Here is a 21,994-nt window from a genome sequence, read left to right on the forward strand (position 1 = left end):
TAGAAGTGTTACATTAGACATTCAAGGTAAACACTCAGGGGGATGGTATCACACACCGGCAGATAGAGCAATGGAATAATTGTCTCAACTAATCAGCCCTAGGAAAAGAAGATGTATCTCTTGCTTAGTTTTAGGAATTGTAGCCCTTATAGCTGCCATAACAGCTACAACTGTCAGTAGTGTTTCTCTAGCTCAAAATGTAGCTAATGTACAGACCCTGGAACATGATGCAGAATACTTACATGGGCTAGCACAGAATGTAACCCAGGTTTTGCACTTACAGCAGGATATTAATACAAGGGTTTTTATGCTTTACAACAAATATCTAAAGATGTATTGTTATTTACCAATCAAGTAGAAATTTTAGCTATCAAGGGTAAATTAAGGTTTGATTATCGCTATTCAGCTTTTTGTCTCCTTCCTGTTAAAGCTAACACGTCTGATGCTTTTGAAGAAATTAGAAATGATTTACAAGGTCTTTGGTTAAAAAGTAACATCTCAGAGGACATCCAAAAATTGAACCATATCATTGATGAGTTGGATAACTCTTTAGCTGAAGACCTTCACCCCGAACATATTGCTGATTCCTTATACAATTGGATTAAGTCAGGCCAACATTGGCTATCTCCTTTAGCTCAAGTGAGTATAACCATATTAACTTTCATACTATTCATAGTTATATTAGCGGTCCTTCTTCCCTGTCTATTCCAACTCCTTTTGTCCAGCTTGGGCCAAATTGGCGGGACTTTGGCCCTCCACAGAATTCTTTCGCAAAACAAATAGGGGGAATTGTAGTAGAGGATTACCTCCTCTTTTCTTTATTTGTCTTTGCTTTAGATAAATTTGTGGATTTGTTTGTCTTTGCTTCAGACAAAGATGTGGATTAACCTTTACCCATCCTGGGACCAAGGATGGAACAGTAAACATGAAGGAAGCAGGATAACATTTATGAAAAGCAAATTGTGATAAGGTGGGCACTTATCCCCTTCTTTGCCCCTCTTCCCCTTGTTTGTATTTGTAATAAACGAAGGATGTGGGTTAACCTTTGAACACCTGCCTATCCCTGGACCAAGGTTAGGGTTTTTGGAATGAAGAATCATAAATTCCTGTGGGTTTTGACTAAGTAGTCTTTGCCTATAAAAGTTCTGTGTGAAGCAAATAAAATTGGCACTATTTCTCTCTTTTCATATAGTGTCCATCTTTTCTTTTGTTACTCTTCATTTTTCGTTACCCCAAACAGGATGTCACTGGTCTGGCCGACCCTGTGGATGAGTCTTGTAAGCCGTAGGGTCTTACAAGGTGGCTCAGTGGCTAGAGCACCAAGCCTAGAAATAAGAGGTCTTGGGTTCAAATTTGACTTCAGACACTTCCTAGTTCTGTATCCCTGCACAAGTCACAATGCCAGTGGCCTAGCCCTTACTATTCTTCTGCTTTGAAATCCATACTTAGAATATCAATATCAATTCTAAGTATAGATTTTAAGATAGAAGATAAGAGTTTTTTTAATACAATTTCTCTTTTTATTTTATTATTTTAAAAATATTTTATCTTTGTTTTATTTTAATAACAAATCTCCACATACTTTTTTGAAAGTTATATGATTCATGTTGACTCCCTCCTTTCTTCCCTCCCCTCTCCCGGTGTTGACAAGTAATTCTATTTGGGTTATACACGTATGAAGATAAGAGGTTTTTTTTTTTTTTTAAGCTTGTTGGATTGAAATTGCATTGAATTGAAGTGATTTCCCCTAGATCCTCTTAGAGTTCTGTCTTCAGAGGCCGTGACTGGGAGGGGTCTATAAGGAGAGGGGTGTGTAGGGGATGGGACTGGACCTGTGACTCTACTGTCTGGGAAGAGGCAAGCCTTAGTCCCAGATTCCTCTAGAAGACTAGGAATGTTCCCTAGCTCTGTCTAGCATCACCTGAGGGGAAAACAAAGAGGTGGAGTTGAGGGGAGGAGGCACCCCACCTCCTCTGTCTGAAATGAGAAACAAACCCTTAGTGGGTGAGCCCTGAGCCCTGGGGCCTCCTGAGGCAGCCACTCAATAGCTGAGCAAGGAGACAAAGGAATCTTCCAAGTGGGCAGTGGAAGTGGGGAAATAGGGGAGCTCAGGGTGTAGGGGGAAGGCGCTGAGGCCCTCCTTGAATGCTGGGGATGCTGGAATTGGGCAGGACAGTGGGGATCAGAAGATGATGGGCTTTGAGGACAGGACAAGGCCACCCAGGGATGCTTTGGGGGTGAGGTAATGAGGGTGGGACAGGGTGGGGCCCAGGGCAGGATACTGTGACTGATTGGAGACCGAATCCCAGCAGGAAAGTGATGTAGCCTTGTGAAGGAGGTGATGAGGAAGGAGAAGGTGATTCCTGAAGGATTTAGGGGCTGAGGCCTCATGTGAGGCTGATGGTGGAAGAGCAACAGGATTTCAGGTGTGGGATTGGAGGTCAGAGGAGGGCCAGTGGTACCTAGCAATAGTAGCAGGATTTAGGGGGATAGGAAGGATGAAGCTGAAGTAGGCTTGCCTGTGATAAATGACAATGAGCATTGGTCTTCTCTTTACCTGGGATCATTTGATCTCTCTACTCATGTCTTAGGATCTTGTGATTTCAGTGGTATTCTTCATATCTTTTGAAATCCCCAGGACTATGGGTAAAGGAAGTCATATTTCTCTCTCTCTGTCTCTGTCTCCCTCCTTCTCTCCTCTTTCTCTTTCCCCTCTTTTTCTTCCTCCTCCTCTTCCTTTCCCTCTCCCCTTTCTCTCTAGTTTCTCTCCTTCCCCCTCTCTCTCCTCCCTCTATTTTTACCTCTGCCTCTTTTTCTTTCTCTCCATCTCTTTCTCTTTTCCTCTTTTTTTCTTACACTCTACCTGTCTCTCTCTCTGTTTGTTTGCCTCTCTCCTCCCTGTCTCTTTCTTTCTACCTCCCCCACTTCTATTTCTTTATCTCTGTCTCTATCTCGCTCCCTCTTATCTCTTCCTCTGTCTGCCTCTTTGTCTATCTCTCTGTCTCTCTCTCACCACTCCATGACCTGGTAGAATGTCAGCTCCTTGAGGGCAGATGCTATTTCAATTTGTTTTGGTACTCCCTAGCCTAGCCTAGGGGCTTTCATGTAGAAGATGCTTAGTAAATGGTTGCTGAACTTTATACACAGGGAATGACCAATCAACATCATTTAACCATGTTCTGTGAGCAGGGTTCCTTGAACATAGAACATGCTTAATTGATGTCATCTATTTCATCTCCTTACAGCCCTTGGCTCATCAGTGTTCCACATTGACTATTGTGGAGATTCTCAGGGTGACTATCACAACTGTTTCTTCCAACTCCATCCCTGTCCACATAGCTTTCCATATCCACTGGGCAACCCTGGGAAGATGTCTTATCCACAAATGAGACAAGAACCAGCAGTGTTCTTGTGTAGAAAGGTGTGGTGGAAAGAATGATGGATGGATTTGGAGTTAGAATACGTGGGCTCAAATCCCAGTTGTGCCACTTGGGCATTTGTATGCCCTTGGATAAGTCACTTAACCCCTTTGTCCCTCTTCATCTGTAAAATAAAGGGTTTGGACTACCTGGATTTTTTCCAGCTTTAAATCAACATGCCTATGATTCTGATTTCCTCTTCCTTGAGCCATCCCTGAGGTGGGGTCCTCAGGTAGGAGAGATGCAGAATGGAGAATGTTATAGGTAGAGAACACTATGTTTGTCTCTCTTATCTCTCCAGGGCAGGAGTTCCTCCTGTCCTCTCTTTATGCCCCTATCCTGTGGAGGCACTAAGACCTGGAGTAGAGAGAACTCACTTGCCTTTCTCCTCTCTGTCTTGGGTAGAGGTGCTGATAGATGGTCAGGGCATAATGCCCGGGGAGCTGCTCCAACTGCTATTGCCAGCAGCCTCTCCTTCCTGGGGGTGGTGGACAGGCCAGGACAGGAATCTGAATCCCAGGGCTGAGAAGACCTATGTATGGCCATGTAATGTGTCCATTTGTCTTTAGGTATTCAACCTACCCTAGATAAGTCTTCTGTACATCTATTCCTCACTTCCTCCCCATCCTATGAAGTTTTGGGACAACCTTCTTTATTCTGGCAAAGAGAAGGCAATTTCCAAGTTCTCTCCTTTTCAGAAATCCCTAAAAGCTCAACCAGTTGTTCAATTTCAATTCCTCATCCAAAGGATATAAAGTAGCTACGTTGTCCATGGGATAAGAGCACTGGGCCAGGAGTCAGGAAGACTTGAGTTAAAATCTGATCTCAGATACTTACTGGCTGTGTGACTCTGGGCATCTCACTTAGCTACTATCTGCTTTTGTTTCTTCAACTGCTAGAATGGTGATGATAATAGTTTAGTACTTTTTGATAGAGTCCACCTCTATGACCTATTTGGAATTTTCTTGGCAAGGATAACAGAGTGGTTTTCTATTTCCTTCTCCAGATCATTTTACAGATGAGGAAACTGAGGCAAATCAGCTAAGTGATTTGCTCAGGATCACACAGCTACTAAGTATCTAAGGAGAGGGGATCATAATAGCACAAAGTGTAATGGTAGCACTTACCTCTCAAGGTGAATGTGAAGACCAAATGCAGTAATGACTTGAGAGACTTTCTGGGGTGAGACACACATTGTGCAGATGAAGAAATAGGCTTAAAGATCCTCATGCCAGCAATTGTAGCCAACTCAGGTTGGGCTAGGGGTCACCCAGTAGATAAGAAGAAAGAGGAACCATTGCTGGTTTTTTTTTAAACTCTTATCTTCTATCTTAGAATCTATACTGTGTATTGGTTCTAAGGCAGGAGAATGGTGAGGACTAGCAAGGGGGATTAAGTGACAACAACACATAGCCAAGAAGTGTTTGAGGTCATATTTGAACCCAAGACCTTCCATTTCTAAGTCTGATTCTCAATCCAAGAAACCACCCAGCTGTTCCCCATTGTTGTTTCTTGAGGGAAGTGGTACTCAGTCTTTCAAACCAGCTCCCCAAGGCAAGAGCCCCATTCCACCATCCCTCCTGCCCTGTCCTACTCCACCTTGGAGGTTTCCATTTGTTGTCCACCTGGGACCCTTGGGTCCTTGGAGGATATGATCTTGTATCTGGGGAACTTGGGATGACATAGTCCCAAGGAGGAAGGCAATTGAGGCCTATAGTACAGGGAAACGAATGCTAAATTTGGAAACTTAAAGTTGTGTTGGAATTCCAGCTCTGTGGCTTTTGTGAAATATTCTCACCTATATACCCCTAATATAAAGTGGGGCAGCTAGGTGATGTAATGGAAAGAGTGCCAGGCCTAAAGACAAGAAGACTCACCTTCCTGAATTCAAATCTGGCTGTGTGACCCTGAGCAAGTCATTTCACCTTGTTTGCCTCAGTTTGCTCATCTGTGAAATGACCTAGAGAATGAAAATGCAAATCACACCAATATCTTTGCCAAGAAAACCCCAAATGGGGTCACGAAGAATTAAACAAGAACAACAAATAGAATGTGAGCCTCTTGAGAGCAGGGACTACCTTTGCTTTATATTTCTGTTGCATGTAGTAAGCACTTAGTAAATGCTCATTCATTCATTCATTCTACCTTATCAGCCTTCAGTTTTTTTTAGCTGACAAATGAAAGAATTGGATTATATGCCCTTAAGGGTTCCTTTCAGCTCAAAGCCCTCTGGGACAATAATCCCCTTGACCTGGGGTATAGAAGGAGCATGGTGGGAGCAGTTTGCAAATTAAAGGAATAGGATGAAGAAAGCAGAGGGGTAGAGGTCTCTGTTTTCACTCAGCTCCCTAACCTTCCCTAAATGGTGAGGAAAGAGCCTGGGGAGATTGCATTTTGCTGCCCACAGCAGCTGTGTTGGGGCCTGCCTGCTGATGGAAGGAGAAGAGCTTTTCTCTTTCCTCTGTCCTGTGGGGAAGCCCATCTCCTGCTCAGTGGAGGGCCTATGGGGAGGTTTCAGATGCCAAAGGAGAAAGAAGGGAAGAACTCGTGGGAAGGGATAGGGGCCTGTGCCCACCTCCTGGGGTGTATGTGTACATGGTGATAGGGGACCAGCGGTCCTTTTTTAATTTTTGTTCAAGTTGGTGGGGGGAGGGAACAAGACATTTTGAACCTCTGGGTGTTTTGTTCATGTCCAACTGCTCCTACTTCATTTGTGGTCTCAAGAGGCTAGAGAAAAGGGAGAGAAGATGGTTTGGGCTTTGTGAGGGGTAAGACACCAAGCCCTAGTTCTGCCTTCATCCAGAGTTTCAGCTTCTTTGAACTCCACATTTAATGGAAGGAGAGAGCCAGGGGTCATTCCATCCAGCCTCTAGCCTCTGAGCAGACAGACAGACAGACACAGAATCTTTCCTTTTTTCTCAGAGGTTCCCACGAGACTGAGACACCCTTATCCTCTCCCTTATTTAGCCCTCTTCCTTTTATCTAAGCACCATTTTCCCAGCTGCATTATTGGCGAGGGATTGGCTATGGGAACCAGAGGAGTCTGGAGGGAGGTGGCAGGTGTTTTGGGGAGCAAGGAAAGAACAAGTAGAGCTCTGCTTGAGTGAGGTGCAAAAGGCTTGCTGGAGAGAGCCCAAGGCGAGCATGGAAAACCTGGCCCATGACACCTGGTCTCCCTTTACGACCAAGCAAAGAGCTGGCCAGTGGAAACAACCCTAGGGCCCAAGAGTAGGATGCCCTGTGCCACCCTAGCACCCCACCTTGATGCTTCTGGCAGCTACCAGTGCCTCTGAGCTTTGCCACCCAGGGCTGTGCCAGACAGGGACAGCTGTGGGCAAGCTGTACCCCACCCTCGAGGGGGCGGACGGGCCACCCTGCTTCTGCCCTGCCTGGGAAGTTTCAGTTCCAAACAAGCCAGAGGAGCCACCCAGCCCTGCTTGCTTCTCCTGGCACCTGATAAATCATTAGCATCAGGGAGATTAAGCTTTAAATCCCTACCTGTATCCTATGTTCCCTCCTAGAGCAGCAATCATTTGTTTCACCCTTTAGTCTGCATTATCCTTCTTGTGGCTCAGATTGGTGCAGGGAGCTGTGGGGATTTTGGTTAAGGATGAGAAATCTGACTTAAGAATCCAGATAGTCTTTGGCACTTTTCCAAATTGGCCCCAAACTCTCTGCCTGGAAGCCTTCCCTGATAAACTCCAATTCAGACTTTTGTCTTTCATTTACAAAGAGTTGGGGGAAGAACCTGGACCCTGCCCATGGACCTTGTCCTTGGGAATCTGTTCTGTTGATTCTTTGATTTGTGTTTCCCCAGGACCTAGGGACTCCATTTCTGTCATATTTATGGGATTATAGATTTAGAGCTGAAAGGGAAACTGAGTCCAACTCCCTTTTTTCTTCTTCAAGAGAAACATTGAATGGAAGAGAGGATTTCCAGGTTTCATGGTGAAAAGACTACATTCAGTAGACATTTGCAAACAGAAATGCAACAGCATTTCCATTACATGCCCTTATCACATTTTGCTTATCCATCCTCTATTTGATGGATATTTACTTTGTTCCCAATTCTTAGCTATCATGAAAAGATATGTCATAAATATTTTGGCAACTTCCTTCTTTTGATAGAGAAAGAAAGTGAGGTTCTGAGCAACTAATTGCCCAAGGTCACACATTTGTCAAAGGCAGATCTATAGATCTTTGGGGGATACATTCCAAAATCTGACATGGATGATTGAAACCACATTCATATAAAATAGTTTAATTGACAGAATTAAAAACACAATAAGACATTACCAAGACTAAATATAGTAATAGATGTACATTGTACATTTTTAAAATGTCTATTTTATTTTAATAACAAATTTCCACACAAATTTTCCAAAGTTATATGATCCATATTGTCTCTCTCCCCTTTCCCCTTCCTGCTCCTGGAGTTGACAAGCAATTTGATCTGGGTTGTACATGTATTATCACACAAAATATATTTCTATATTATTCATTTTTGTAAGTAAATAATCTTTAAAAACCCAAATCTCAAATTATATACCCAAATAAACAAGTGATAAATCATATTTTTATTTGCATTCCGACTCGAACAGTTTTTTCTCTGGAGGTAGATAATTTTTTTCCCCAAGTCCCGCAGAATTGTCTTGGATCATTGTATTGCTGTTAGTAGCAAAATCTATCACATTTGATTGTTCTACAATGTTTCAGTTCTCCTGGTTCTGCTTGTTTCACTTTGCATTAGTTCATCAAGGTCTTTCTACCTCTTTCTGAAATCATCCTGTTCATCATTCCTTATAGCTGTAAGGTAAGGAAGAGATCTGTCAATCAGGCTGGCATCTCTCTTCCTTACCATACATAGCACAATAGTGTTCCATCACCATCATATACCACAATCTGTTCAGCGATTCCCCAATTGATGGACATCCCTTTAGTTTCCAGTTCTTTGCCACCACAAAAAGGGCAGCTATAAATATTTTTGTGCAAACCTGTCCTTTCCTATTTTTAGAAAAATCTCTTTGGGAGTATAGATCTAGTAGTGGTCTTGCCAGATCCAAAGATATGCATTCTTTTCTCTCTAACCCTAACCCTAACCCTTTGGACATCATTCCAAATTGCCCTCCACAATGGTGAATCAATTCACAGCTCCACCAGCTATATTGTACATTATTATACGATACTGTATAGTAGTCCCCCTTATCTGTTGGAAATATGTTCCAAAACCTCCAGTGGATGCTTGAAACCAGGGACAATTCTCTCTTTAATGTTTAGCTTTGAACACCTATGTTAGCTGGTAGTGTGACTTCTCTCCCTGCTCCTGTCCCTTGGCTTGGCATTCTTTGGCCTCCCACCTCCCTACAAAAATAAAACCTTAAAAAAAAGACCCTCCAGGTGAAAGCAGAACTGGTGTGAACAGACCATTGCCTTGAGGTGGCCCTCCAGCCCAGAGATGAGCCCCCCCCTTCATCCTTGGAATGACCCGGAGTAAAGGAAACCATGGAAAGTGAAGCCATGGATAAGGTGGGACTAGTGCAAAGTTGAATTCCAGGCTTTCTGACTCCAAGTCCAGCGTTCCATTCATTACATCTTGGTTTACTTTACGCGGCTGTCTGAATGTTCTTAGATCTGTTTCCTATCTGTGTGTCCTGTGTTCCCATCCAGTTGGCCCTAGAAGGAGCCTGTGGGGCTTTGCCCGACACTGGAGAGAATGGCTCCCCAAATGGGGCCGAGTGCCCGGGCGGCTCTGGGTGGGAGGTGCCTCCGTCATGGTTGGGCTGGGGGACCCGGCGATGCCTCCTCCCAGGCTGCTGCCATCATCACCAGGGCTGTTTTCTTCCCCAGATCACACCATCTGCCTGAGCTCATCCCTGACTTAATTGAAGGTTGTGAGTTCCAGGAAACTACTTGTCCCCTTTGTTTTCCTGCTGCTCAGGGCTAGGCAGCCAGGATTATGACAACCTCCTTTGTTTCTGGAGGAGACATCAGAAAAAAAAATCCCCGCTATGGCCCTGGGGCAGCTGGAGAGGGAGCGAAGACTGCCCTTCCAGGGGGGACAGCAATTGCCTGTCCTTCTGGGAGGCCTGGGGCTCATGCAGGAAGGAGTGAGGAGGCAAATTATACTGCTGGGATTTTGGCTCAGACTTCAAGAGTGAGGGAGAGCCTGGGCCCCACCCCTGGCCTGAGTATAAAGGGGGTTGCCCTGGGGTCCCGCTGCCCAGAGTCAGCCGAGCTGGACCTTGAATTGTCAATATGGCTACCACTACCACAGTCCGGCAGTACTCGACTTCTGGGTCCATGAAAGGCCTTTGTGGCCTGGGCCCGGCTTCTTCCCGAGTTTCTTCAGTCCGGGTCGGAGGGGCCTGCCTTGCCCCAAGCCTCCTGGGGGCCGGCGGCTGTGGGAATATGTCGGTCACCTCATCCCGCTTCACCTCCAGCTTGGGGGGAGGCTATGGCGGTGGCTACAGCTGCAGCCTGGGAGGAGGGTTTGGCGCCAGCTACGGTGTAGGGGATGCCCTGCTGGGAGGGAGTGAGAAGGAGACCATGCAGAACCTCAATGACCGTCTGGCCAACTACCTGGACAAGGTGCGTGCCCTGGAGGAGGCCAACACTGACCTGGAGCTGAAGATCCGAGACTGGTACAAGAAGCAGGGCCCGGGGCCTGCCCGTGACTACAGCGCCTACTTCAAGACCATTGAGGACCTGAGGAACAAGGTAGGAGCCGGAGGACCAAAGGGTGACTTTGGGGGGCCCTCAACGAGGTTCCCCATTCTCTGTCCTTCCTCTAATATATCCTTCTCATTCCTACCTTTTATTTTTGTTTATTTATTAAACCCTTACCTTTTGTCTTGGAGTCAATACTGGGTATTGGCTCCAAGGCACAAGAGCAGTAAGGCTAGGTAATGGGGGTGAAGTGACTTGCCCAGGGTCACCCAGCTAGGAAGTGTCTGAGGCCAGATTTGAACCCAGGAGCTCCTGTCTCCAGGCCTGGCTCTCAATCCACTGAACCACTCAGCTGCCCCTCATTCCTACCCCATTTTAAAAATCCTCCCTTCTCCCGCCTCCAGGGAGTCTTTTTGGCTTAACTAAACCCTTCACTATCTCTCCTTTATTCTGGGTCCTTTTAGCACTTTCATGCCCATGCATTACTCCACTTGTTTATACCTGCTTGGTTTTTTTTTTTTAAGTGTTTCTCTGTCTTTGTCTGGGGTGTGTATGTGCTGCCTGACCCCACAGTGGGAGACCTCCCAGAGAAGGAGACCCCTCTGCCTGCCTGCCTGCCTGCCAGATGGGTCAGGCACCATCCCTGCCCTCAGGGCTGCCTCAGTTACTCTGCTCTCCATCTGAAGGGCAGACAGGATTTGGGGCTTCGGGTTCCCTCTCTTATCTCCCCAGAGCACAGACCAGCAGTTTAGGAAGTGAATGCAAATGGATCTATGGTAGCAAAGGGGAAGGCTTCCTGAAAGTCAATGTGGAGCTAGACTTTGACTTGAAGGAGAGGGCAGAATTGAAATCTTTGGCTGGGATTACCTTGCTTTTTTTTTTCTTTCTTACTTTTTTTTTAAACCTTCCAAGACAGAAGAATGATAAGAGCTAGGCAATGGGGGTTAGGTGACTTGCCCAGGGTCATACAACCAGAGAGTGTCTGAGGTCACATTTGAACTCAGGACTCCCATCTCTTGGTCTGGCTCTCAAACCACTTAATCATCTAGCTGCCCCATTTACCTTCTTTCTTGGGCCCAGAAAGCCTCATCCTGGCTCTCCTATTCACCCTGTTGAGGGTCTTGGCTCTGTTTTTGCTTCCCACTCACTAGCAGGGCTGAGAATCTCCTTTCTGGAAGTAGAGAGGGCCCAAGATGCCAGATCAGATAAGTTAATGAGTCTATTCAAGGGGGAAACCCTCAAGGGGAACCCCTGGTGTCTGGAGCCTAAGTCTGAGTAAAGGGGGCCCCTGTTTAAGGTGTGTGTATGTGGGGAAGTTTCCAGACCCTTGGCCTCATTCCACCAAATAACAGGCATGTAACAACAACAACGATTTAAAAAAATTCTCTTGGATTCTTCCAGGGGCTCTTGTATCTGTTAACTCATCCTACTTAGCATCGTTGGCAAGGGTGAAATCCCTTAGATTGCAGATGGGGAAATTGAAAAAAGGAGAAGTTTATTCTCATAGGGTTGCCATAGCTCTAGAGCAGAAAGGGACCTCTGGTGCCATCTAAACCAATAATTAAAATTGAATCATTGTAATAATAGTTAGCACATATGTAGCAGTTTAGGGTTTGCAATGTACAGCATGTTCTCAATTTAACTTTCTCAACAGCCCTGGTGCTGTTATTATAATTCTTTTATATAGTGATGCTATGATTTTTTTCCCGCTTTACAGATGAGTAAACTGAGGCTGAGATTTAAGTGACTTGCTCTGGGTCTCACACAGCTAATGAATGTCTGAGGTCTTCCTGACTGCAGGTCTGGCACTCTATTCTCTATGTCACCTAGCTGTCAACCCCTCATTTTACAGATGAGGAAATTGAAGCTGAGGGAAGATTAAGTGACTCAGGTGGTTTGACTCTAGAGCCAGTATTCCTTCTATTATACAATGCTAGAACTGGAAGGAACCCAGTGTGCTCATTTGATAGATGAGCCTGTGAAAGGTAAAGTAAAGTGATTGGGTTCTAGAAAAGCCCAGAAGAAAATCTAGAACACCTTTCCCCTTTCTTCTTGTATTTCTAACAAAAACTCAAAGGGCAGAAAGTCATAGATGGAATACTGTCAATCAAGACTTCTTTCCATCAGAAGATTTGGAAGATGGTGAGGAGTAGGAGGGGTCATTTGACCTGTCCTGGTAAACTGTCCCAGTGGACAGCTAGGTGGTATAGAGGATAGGGTACCAAGCCTGGAGTCAGGAATTCTTCATGAATTCAGATCTGGCCTCCTTTACTTCCTAGTTCTGTGATCCTGAACAAGTCACTTAACTCTGTTTGCCTCAGTTTACTCACCTGTAAAATGATCTGGAGAAGGAAATGGCCAACTACTCCAGTGTCTTTGTCAAGGAAACCCCAAAAGAAATCACAAAGAGTTCAAATCTGGCCTCAGACTCAATAGCTATGTGACCCTGGGCAAGTCCTTTAACCATGTTTGCCTCAGTTTCACCATCTGCAAAATGAGCTGGAGAATGAAATGGCAAGCTATTCCAGTATTCTTGCCAAGAAAATCCCATATGGGATCACAGAGAATAGCACAGGACTGAAAAATGACTGATCAACAAAATGGACTGAAGAATTGCAAAAGAGTTGACCAAATCTGCCTGCCAATCACCCATTTCCATGCCTTTCTCCTCCCCAGATCCTGGCTGCCACCATTGACAATGCCAGCTTGGTCCTGCAGATTGACAATGCCCGTCTGGCTGCGGATGACTTCCGTACCAAGTGAGTTAGGATCCTCTTGACAGGTAGTAAAAGGAGAGGGAAATCTCTTTCCTAGGGGAGAATTCACAGAAATCTATGGACCTTGCTGTCATCTGTAAAATGAAGGGAATAGGGTAGATTATCTCCAAGTCTCCCTGCTCTGGATTCTGTGATGTTTTGAGTCTATATTGTTGGATGGCTTACCTCCTCCAACTCTCTCAGGTACGAGACTGAACTGAACCTGCGTCTGAGTGTGGAGGCCGACATCAATGGCCTTCGTAGAGTGCTGGATGAGTTGACCCTGGCCAGGGCTGACCTGGAGATGCAGATTGAGAACCTGAAGGAAGAGCTGGCCTACCTCAAGAAGAACCATGAGGAGGTGATATGGAGAGGGCTGTGGAGAAACTACATGGGGGATGCCCAAATTATGGCCTGTGGAAGGGAGGAGGATCTTGGAAGAGCTGAAGGGATGGGATGGGATGGCTCCTTGAAGTGAGAGAAGGGGAAATAATCCTCCAGGGCCTTTTCAGTCTTGCCATTCTTTGTTCCTTATGCATAATTCAACCAGAGAAGGAACTCTGGATCTGGATTCTTCATCCTATACCCTTGCCTCCCTAGGTATTCTAGTTTGGATGCCAGCCTCATCTACAACTACCTAACCATTGGTGATAGCAAAAGATCCTCCTCAACACCTTTCCATCCCCACTCTCCAAAAGGGAGATAGATGCTTCTGTTCCTCCCCTAAGTCTGTCCCTTAGAGCCCCAGGGCATGGATTTCTTTGGCCTAGCTAGGAAGGTTCACATGAAAAATGGGTAAGACTTGACCTTGGAAAAATCACTGCGGCTGTGATTGGTGTCCTCCCTGTGCCAAGAACCCCAAGGCAGGCTTTTTTTTCATTGGGCAGCAGGCCAACCTCTAACCTTTCCTAATCTTCTATCATCTCTGTCCAAGGTCACCACCTCCCCTCTAGGTGAGACTATACCTGATGTCGGGTGTTCACTTCTCTTAAGACCTTGCCCTCTGCCAGGTGAAAAACTAAACGGACACATTTAGCCATTTGGTAATGGTTAAGCATTAATAGCAGCTAATCCCCAAAGCATTTCCACTTTGGCTTGGAAGTTCATGATGTGCCTTCCCCAGCACCCCCGCCCCTTGGGCAGCTTAATGTGCTTGATGGTGTTTGTTTTCCTGGAGAATAGCACTGAAATAGGATGAGGAAGGAGTCAGTCTTGAAACTAAGGCCTGGGGATGGGCTACGAGGGTATTGCCAGTAGATGTGACCGTCCCTGGATAGTGCTGAGGAAGAAATATCCTCCCATGTGCCCCACTTTTTTTTAAACCCTTACCTTCTGTCTCAGAATTAATACTGTGTATTCGTTCCAAGGCAGAAGAATGGCAAGGACTAGGCAAAGGGGGTTAAGTGACTTGCTCAGGGTCACCCAGCTGGGAAGTGTCTGAGGTCACATGTGAACCTCCCGTCTCTAGTCTGGTTCTCAATTCACTGAGCTACCCAGCTGCTCCCTCATGCACTCCACTTAAAAAAACAAAAACAAAACAAAAACAAATCCTCATCTTCCATTTTATTTTTTTTTAAACCCTTATCTTCTGCCTTGGAGCCAATATTGGGTATTCCACTGAGGCACCCAGCTGCCCCCCATCTTCCATTTTAGAATCAGTACCCAGCTGTTCCAGAAGCAATATCCCTCTGATCTGTCTCTAGTGGAGGGATTGAAGTCCTTGTTTGGCTCTGGTCAACTCTTATTCCTGTCTCTGCCAGGAAATGAATGCCCTTCGTGGCCAGGTTGGTGGAGATGTCAGCGTGGAGATGGATGCAGCCCCTGGGGTGGACCTGAGCCGTATCTTATCTGAGATGAGAGACCAGTATGAGAAGATGGCTGAGAAGAACCGCAAGGATGCAGAGGACTGGTTTTTCACCAAGGTGTGTTATTCACTTACTCGTTCTTTTAGTTGAGAAATAGTTGTTGAATACCTACCACGTGCAAAAGGCTGAGAGAGACACAAAGATGAGCAAGTCCCCATCCCAGCCCTAAAATAGTTTACCTTCGAATAAATGGGATGTTGTACCCACAAATAACAATACAAGCCAGAATAGTCAGGAGGAAAAGGTAATGGTGAGCAAAGTATCATGAATGCTGACTATCCACTCGTCTTCAAAAACTCAATTCAAAGGCCTCCTTCAGGAAGTCTTCCCTGATCCCTTCAATTGGTAGAGATCTTCCTCTCGGACCTCACCTAGTTCTTTATTCCATACATTTCTGGCATGCTTATGTATTTTTGTTTGTATATTGTGGTTATGTTTAGGTGGCTCAGTTGATAGTGTCAGCCCTGGAATCAGCCCTGGGTTCAAGTCTACCTTAGACACTTGTTGTGTGACCCTGGATAAGTCACTTAATTTGTTTGCCTCAGTCTCCTCATCTGTGAAATGAGGATAACATAAGCCCCTATCTCTTGGATCAAATGAGATAATTATAATTGTAAATCACGTACCATAGTGCCTGGTATAAGAGTTAGCCATGGCGATGATGGTGTCTACTGGTCTACTCTCTCCTTTACGTTCCATTAAAGTAGAGATTTAGCTAAACTTTGTGTCCCCCCAGAAAATAGTACAGTAATAGAAGGCTAGTTATTGTATGTGGATGTACAGTGAGGGGGCAGGAGAACCCGGAGGTGGGGAGTTTTCTAGGGTGGTCAGTGGCGGGGGTTGGGGGGGAGGTCAAAGGCTTGCCCCACGCTCCTCTCCCTGCAGGCTGTCCCCCTGGGGATAGCCTCTCAAGCCAAGGGGACATGCATTTTAGACAGAGGAGCTGAACCGAGAAGTGGCCACCAACACGGAAGCCCTGCAGAGCAGCAAGACTGAGATCACCGAACTGAGACGCACTGTCCAGAACCTGGAGATTGAGCTGCAGTCCCAGCTCAGCATGGTGAGTGTCATCCTAGAGTCAGGGGCCTGGGATGGAAATGCAGGCTCTGCTGTTTGCTAACTTCATAATCTCGGGCAATCACTTCTCTTTTTGGGACTCAGTTTCCTCATCTGTAAATTAGATAGTTGGACTAGGTTGGCCTTCAAGGCTCCTTCCAACTCTCAGGCTTTTGTTCTTGTTTGAGAACGGGCCAGGTGCTGGGCCTAGGGTGGAATGTCCTAGGGTTCATCATCCACCCAGTTTCCACTCTCCTTTTTATAGAAAGCTTCCCTGGAGGGCACCCTGGCAGAGACAGAGGCTCGCTATGGGGCCCAACTGGCCCAGCTCCAAGGCTTGATAAGCAGCATTGAACAGCAGCTGTGTGAGCTCCGCTGTGACATGGAGCGTCAGAACCAGGAGTATAAGATCCTGTTGGACGTCAAGACCCGCCTGGAGCAGGAGATCGCTACCTACCGCCGCCTGCTCGAGGGAGAGGATGCCCAGTGAGTGGTCGCTCTGCTCGCAGTGGGGAGGACGGGGGTCCCTGTAAGAGAGTGGGAGAGTTGGGCTGGCTGTCTGGGCCAGACCAGAGGGAAGGCAGTCCAGTCATTGATGGTGGAGAGGCGGATGGGTGGCCGTATGTGTCCTGGCTTGGTGTGACTGAAGAACTGGAGAAGTGGCTCCAAGTGGAAGGAGACCTCTGGCTGACATTGGCTCCTTGGTTGTTGTTCAAGTGACCCAGAAAATTCTTAGTTCAGGAACAGTGGTCCCTACTGTTAGGCATGGTAGAATTGGGTATGTGAGTTCTTGTGTGCTTGTGTGTGATTAAAATGCATATTATTGGGCTATAATTTAGTTGTTCCTCCTTTATTTGTCCGTCTGTAAACAAAGGGGCAGCTAGGTGGTGCCGTGGATAGAGTGCTGGGCCTGGAGTCAGGAAGGCTCAAATCCAGCCTTAGATGCTTCCTAGCTGTGTGATTCCCGGCAAGCCACTTAACTGTTTGCCTCAGTGTCCTTAGCTGTAAAGTGAACTGGAGAAGGAAATGACAAATCACTCTAGTATCCTTTCCAAGAAAACTTTTGGTCCAAGGAGTCACTAAAAGTTGGACATGACTGAACAACTGAACAAAAATGAATTGTAAGGAAAATACAGGGGCAGCTGGGTTGCTCAGTGGATAGAGCATCAACCCTGGAATCAGGAGGACCTGGGTTCCAATTTGGCCTCAGTCACTTCCTAGCTGTGTGACCCTGGGCAAGTCACTTAATCCAATTTGCTAGCCCTTGCTACCCTTCTGCATTAGACAGAAGGTAAGGATTTAAAGAAAAAGAAAACTATATAAATCCACTAGAAATGTACAGAACAAAGTATTATGTGAAGTCTGAGAGGGAGGGGAACCTGGGAAGGCTTTCCGAAGGAGACATTTTTTCTCCATCACCATAGGAAGGGTCCCTGCCAGGGCTTGGGCTCTCCACTAACACTTTCCTACATTGGCTTCCTATTCCCCAATTCTTTTGAGACCCTACTGGGTTCATTCTCTAGGAAAGCTTTCCCACAGCTTGATCCTTGTCTGGTTGGGCCATCTGCAAGTTAAAAGGTCATTGGTAGGTTTCAGCCTGTGAGGAATTCCTGGTGTGGAAACTCTCTCCACCAATGCAAACTGACAACATGTCTCTGATGAATAGTCTTCAGGAGATTCCCAAGAGCACTAGGAAGTTATTTGTCTAGGATTTCATGGCTAGTAAGTTTCAAGGGAATGACTTGAACCCAGATCTGACCCCAAGGATGGTCCTCTACCTATAATGACATGTTTCCCATTAGCCAATAGGACCACAAAATATCAAAATGTCAAGGACCATTAATGAATCATTTTACAGATGAGGAAAATGAGGCCCGGGAGTTATGTCTTGTGTCTACTCTATTATAAGGTCACAGGCTAGATATGAATGTTAGAAGGTTGGATTCAGTGATCTTTGAGGTCTAAAAGACTTTTCGCCTCTAAATCTATGATTGTAAAAATCTTTTGTATTGGAGAAGTCTTGAGAGTCTTTTGGCTCAGGCTCCAGATTCCCAGGAGGTATCATTTGAAATATCCAAGTCTGATGGCCCATTTTTTGGTTCTTACTGTTTCCAGGAATGGGGGCTCCAGGAAATACTTTCAGCACCTGTCCCTGTACTTTCTTTCCCTCATGTTAGAGAAGAAGTGCTTTCTGCTATCCAATCGTAATCTCTCCTGCTTTAAAGCAGCCCATTTTGTTGTGTTTGGTCTCTCCAAGGACATGGAGAACAATTTGCTTAATTCTTTCCTCATAAAAACTTTCATGGACTTGGGGCTTGCCTTCCCTCATCCTGGTTTGTCCTTTCTGGTTTCTTTCTCTTTCTCTGTCTTGCTGTGTGACCCTAGGCAAGTCACTTAACCCCCATTGCCTACCCCTTACCACTCTACTACCTTGGAACCAATACACAGTATTGACTCCAAGATGGAAGGTAAGGGTTTAAAAAAAAAGCAATAACTAATACTTATGTAGAATTTTAAGGTTTGTAAAATGCTTTGCAAAGATGATCTCATTTGGTCCTCACCTGTGAAGTAGATGCTTTTATTTTCCCAATTTAAAAGATGAGGAAACTGAGGCTCTCAGGTTAAGTGACCTGCCCAGGGTCACATAGCTGGTAAGTGTCTGAAGTTGGATTTGAACTCAGGTGTTTCTGACTCCAGGTTCAGAGCTCTACCCACTGTGCCATCCAGATAACTATCTTGTAGTGCTTGGCACTAGGTCGTCTTCATTTCCTCAACTTGGGAATGGATTTTTCTGATTCTTCTCTTCACCTTCCATGTGCTACAGAACAGGGAGCTGGGAGGGACAGCAGGCAAGGATGGGGGCTTTGTATCTGAGTGTGGTACCCAGGAAGACTTTTCTGGGCTCCCACCTGGAATCATGGCCTTCACTGGTCCCCTCCTCTCCTCCTTGCAGCCTGGCATCTCAGTATTCCTCTACTCTGAGCTCTGGGTCCGGCCGAGAGGGTAAGCATGACCCCTGGCATCTCTGGATGGCTGGTTGCAGTTAGAGGAGAAGGAGTGACTCTGTGAAGACTGGGAATGGCTCTGGTTGGAGAGGTGGTTAGAGTTGGGGTGGTATGAAGCCTGGAGCCCCCTCTGCTGGGGTGGTCTTGGGGTTTTGGGGGGAGTTGGTGGGGAGACAGTGATTCCAAGGGAAGAGGGGGTGAGGCTGGCTCCTGGGGCAGGCTTGGGCAGAGACAGGGTTTCCCTGCCAGGGCTTTCCTCATTTTCTTTCCTTCCTTCCCTCCTCCCCTCCTTCCCCCACCCTTGCTCCCCTACCTTGCCTACAGCCATGGTGACCAGCCGCCAAGTGCGCACCATCGTGGAGGAGGTCCAGGATGGGAAAGTCGTCTCTTCCAGGGAGCAGCTCCACCGCTCCACTCACTAAGCCTGCAGCTTTGATGGGCACCGTGGAGGGAGGAAGGGGGTATCCCTCCATCCCTGCCTGGATCTTGGTCTCTGAGCTAGCGTTTTCCTATGTTGGCTTCCCACTGCCCTGTTCCCCTGGCACCCCCCTGGGTTCATACTCCATTAAAGCTTTTCTGCAGCTCCATCCTGGTTATTGTCTGATTTGGTTATTCTCTCAGGACCCCATTGCAAGGCGGAGGGAGATGAGATCAGAGGCAAAGGTGGGGGGTGGGTGGGTGGAAGGTGGGGACGTTGGTATCTCTTGTCATAGGTGCCTGCCTCGGGTATCGGCTTGTCACCCACACACCCCACTGAGACTCTGCCTCTTGTTTACCTGCCAGCATGAGTCCCCACCAGAGCCTGCGGTGGGAGGAGCCCTGCCTCCCTCCCTGCAAACTGTGCCCTCTCTGGGGTGCCCAGGCACCCCCGGAGCACTGACCCTTTAACCCCATGGCACCCACGAAAAGGTGGAGGCCGAGGCTCTCGCTGCGGATGAGGGGTGCTTCTCGCAGGTACCACCCCCACCATGAGAGCCGCATTCTCAACTCCTCTTTCCCAAGCGTGCCCGATTCTGCTGGAGGAAGGCGCTGGGGGGCATTTCAGAGGAGAGCCCTGACATCAAGGCCTGCCTGGCTTCCCCTCCTCCCTGACTGGGTGTGAGTGCAGGTACCTGCGTGGGGGCAGCCTGTTTGTTCTTCCTCTCTGGCAGTCCCTGGGCCACTGTGGAATCTCTGCTGACGGAGAATAAGGGACTGTCTGGACCTGCCTGGAGAGATGGGAGAGCAGCTGGCAGCCCCAGACAGGACCACATTCCGTCGTCTAGCCTGCCTGCCCTGGACCCTGGGACCCAGGGCTGAGCCTGGGAATCTACTGAAGGGGGTGGGGACAGAGGGAGACCCCGGGGCCCTACTCACCTCCCTTTTAAAAAAAAATTCTATAGTGACTTTTATTTATTTTATTTTTTCAAAGAGGGAAAAGAAATGTAGCCATTATTACTAGTACCCTAGGTGACTTTTTTTCCCTGAATTAACCACAGAAATAGTTTTAACTACAAAGATTCTTCTAATTTTAGCAAGTAAACAATTGAAAATGTTATACCACTGTAGAATAAACATGCTCCATTTATAGTTTTCTACTAAAATTGATGTTTCTCACCTCCCTTTTGAGGGTTGGAGCAGGGGTTCTTTTTTTTTAATGTTCTTTGGGCTATGGACCCCTTTGGCAGGTTGGGGAATTCTATGGACCCCTTTTCAGAATAAAGTTTTCAAATGAACAAAAACAGAATATAAAAGCTCACAAAGGAAATCCATTCTATTGAAACACAGGTATCAAACTATTAAAAAACGGCAAGTTCACAGACTTCAGATTAAGACTAACAGATTTATAGGAAGCGTCGACTGATCTCTTGGCACTGGTAGGATGGCTGATGGCGAAACTTTGGGGGAGATGAGCTCAGAACCTTCTCATCTCACAGAGGGTGGGGCCTCCCTGAAATGTTCCTTTGGTTTATAGTTGCTTCAGTGTCTTCAGGGTCAAGGCCAGGCCCCACCTCCCCAGTCCTTTGAAGCATTCCCAAGTTCACGGTTAAGTGCCGGGGACTTCCCGACTCATACCAGGCCTTCTAGAATTTACCTGGTCCTTGTCAGGCCAGGGCAGATGAAAGAATAACTTTTTCCCTACCATCCTTTTCCTTTTATCCCTTCTGTCACCTTCTCTCTGTCCATCCCTTTCCTTTGGTCCTGGCTCCTTGCCTTCTCTCCATCTCTTCTCCCTCCTACATATAATTTAGCAGCCAAGATGTTGGGAGAGGGTAGGAGGAGGACTTAGAAGACTCATGGCTAAGGACTGGGACAGGACAAGCGCTATTTTGTTTCTGCCTTTGGGTCCCCAGTGCCTATAGCATAGAGCATACAGTGGTACAGAATAGGTGCTTAATTGGTGTTGGTCGATGGATTAATGTTGATTGATTTGGTGCCTTCTCTGAAAATTCAAGAATTAAAAGTCATACTAGTGATGGAGGGACTTGGGACCTGGGGATGAAAAACTGGCAGGAAAAACTGGGGATACGGTCCCCAGATATTTGCCCCAGAAGAGGTGGCATCAGAATTCTCACTTGGTGGGCTGAATAGAATGTTGTTCCAGAGGGCTGATTGAAGGGGCTGCTTCCTCCCTGTCCAGGAACTTTCCTTGTGGTCTTTCTCTAGTTCAGGCTGGGCCCTGCCTTTCCTTCCTCCTTCATGATGAGGGTTGGTCCACCCCCCTCTTTGGGTGATTGTGTCATGTTCTGTGCCCCTGCCATATTCTTTTTTTTTAATCCTTACTTTCCATCTTAGAATCAATACTGTGTATTGGTCCCAAAGCAAAAGAACGATAAGGGCTAGGTTATGGGGGTAAAGTGACTTGCCCAGGGTCACACAGCTAGGAAGTGTCTGAAGTGAAATTTGAACTCAGGACTTCCCTCCTCTAGGGTTGGCTTTCCATCTACTGGGCCACTGAGCTTCCCCCAGGTGGATTTTGAAAGGTAGATCCTTCTTTGAGCCATCACCCGGTGAGGCTCTTCAATGTTGACTGATTGAATGGGGGGGGTGGTGGTGGTGAGGGAAAGGCTTCAGATGAGAGCCATTCCACCATTGGGAGGCTCTGGGATCCCCAGCCACAGTTGGAGTTGGGAGATAGCTGGGGAGCAATTGCATTAGCTCAGGGATGAGCCTCCCTGCCCTTTGCTGCTTTTTGTAGCTGCATGTTTATTCTTCCTTCCCTATAAGGCAAATCCAGCCTAGGGGAG

The 21,994-nt window shown here is 46.6% G+C and overlaps 1 protein-coding gene across 3 annotated transcripts; it reads left to right on the plus strand.

The window, feature by feature from the left end:
• The first annotated feature begins 295 nt into the window (after nucleotides 1-295).
• On the plus strand, nucleotides 296-19,350 carry LOC100618392 (keratin, type I cytoskeletal 42). 3 transcript variants are annotated; one of them, XM_056816761.1, is made up of 9 exons: nucleotides 296-639; nucleotides 10,008-10,136; nucleotides 12,762-12,844; nucleotides 13,046-13,202; nucleotides 14,602-14,763; nucleotides 15,641-15,766; nucleotides 16,028-16,248; nucleotides 18,716-18,765; nucleotides 19,092-19,350. In XM_056816761.1, exons 4-9 carry the CDS (start codon nucleotides 13,146-13,148, stop codon nucleotides 19,187-19,189), a joined length of 714 nt encoding a protein of 237 aa, XP_056672739.1. In that variant the 5' UTR covers nucleotides 296-639; nucleotides 10,008-10,136; nucleotides 12,762-12,844; nucleotides 13,046-13,145; the 3' UTR covers nucleotides 19,190-19,350. The 3 variants fall into 3 exon arrangements, with proteins under 3 accessions (XP_056672739.1, XP_007482274.1, XP_003340290.1); XM_003340242.4 differs by lacking the exon at nucleotides 296-639 and having other exon boundaries at nucleotides 8,643-10,136; XM_007482212.3 differs by lacking the exons at nucleotides 296-639; nucleotides 18,716-18,765 and having other exon boundaries at nucleotides 8,637-10,136.
• The last annotated feature ends 2,644 nt before the right edge of the window (nucleotides 19,351-21,994 follow it).

This window comes from Monodelphis domestica, chromosome 2, assembly GCF_027887165.1.
Source record: "Monodelphis domestica isolate mMonDom1 chromosome 2, mMonDom1.pri, whole genome shotgun sequence".
NCBI lineage: Eukaryota > Metazoa > Chordata > Mammalia > Didelphimorphia > Didelphidae > Monodelphis > Monodelphis domestica.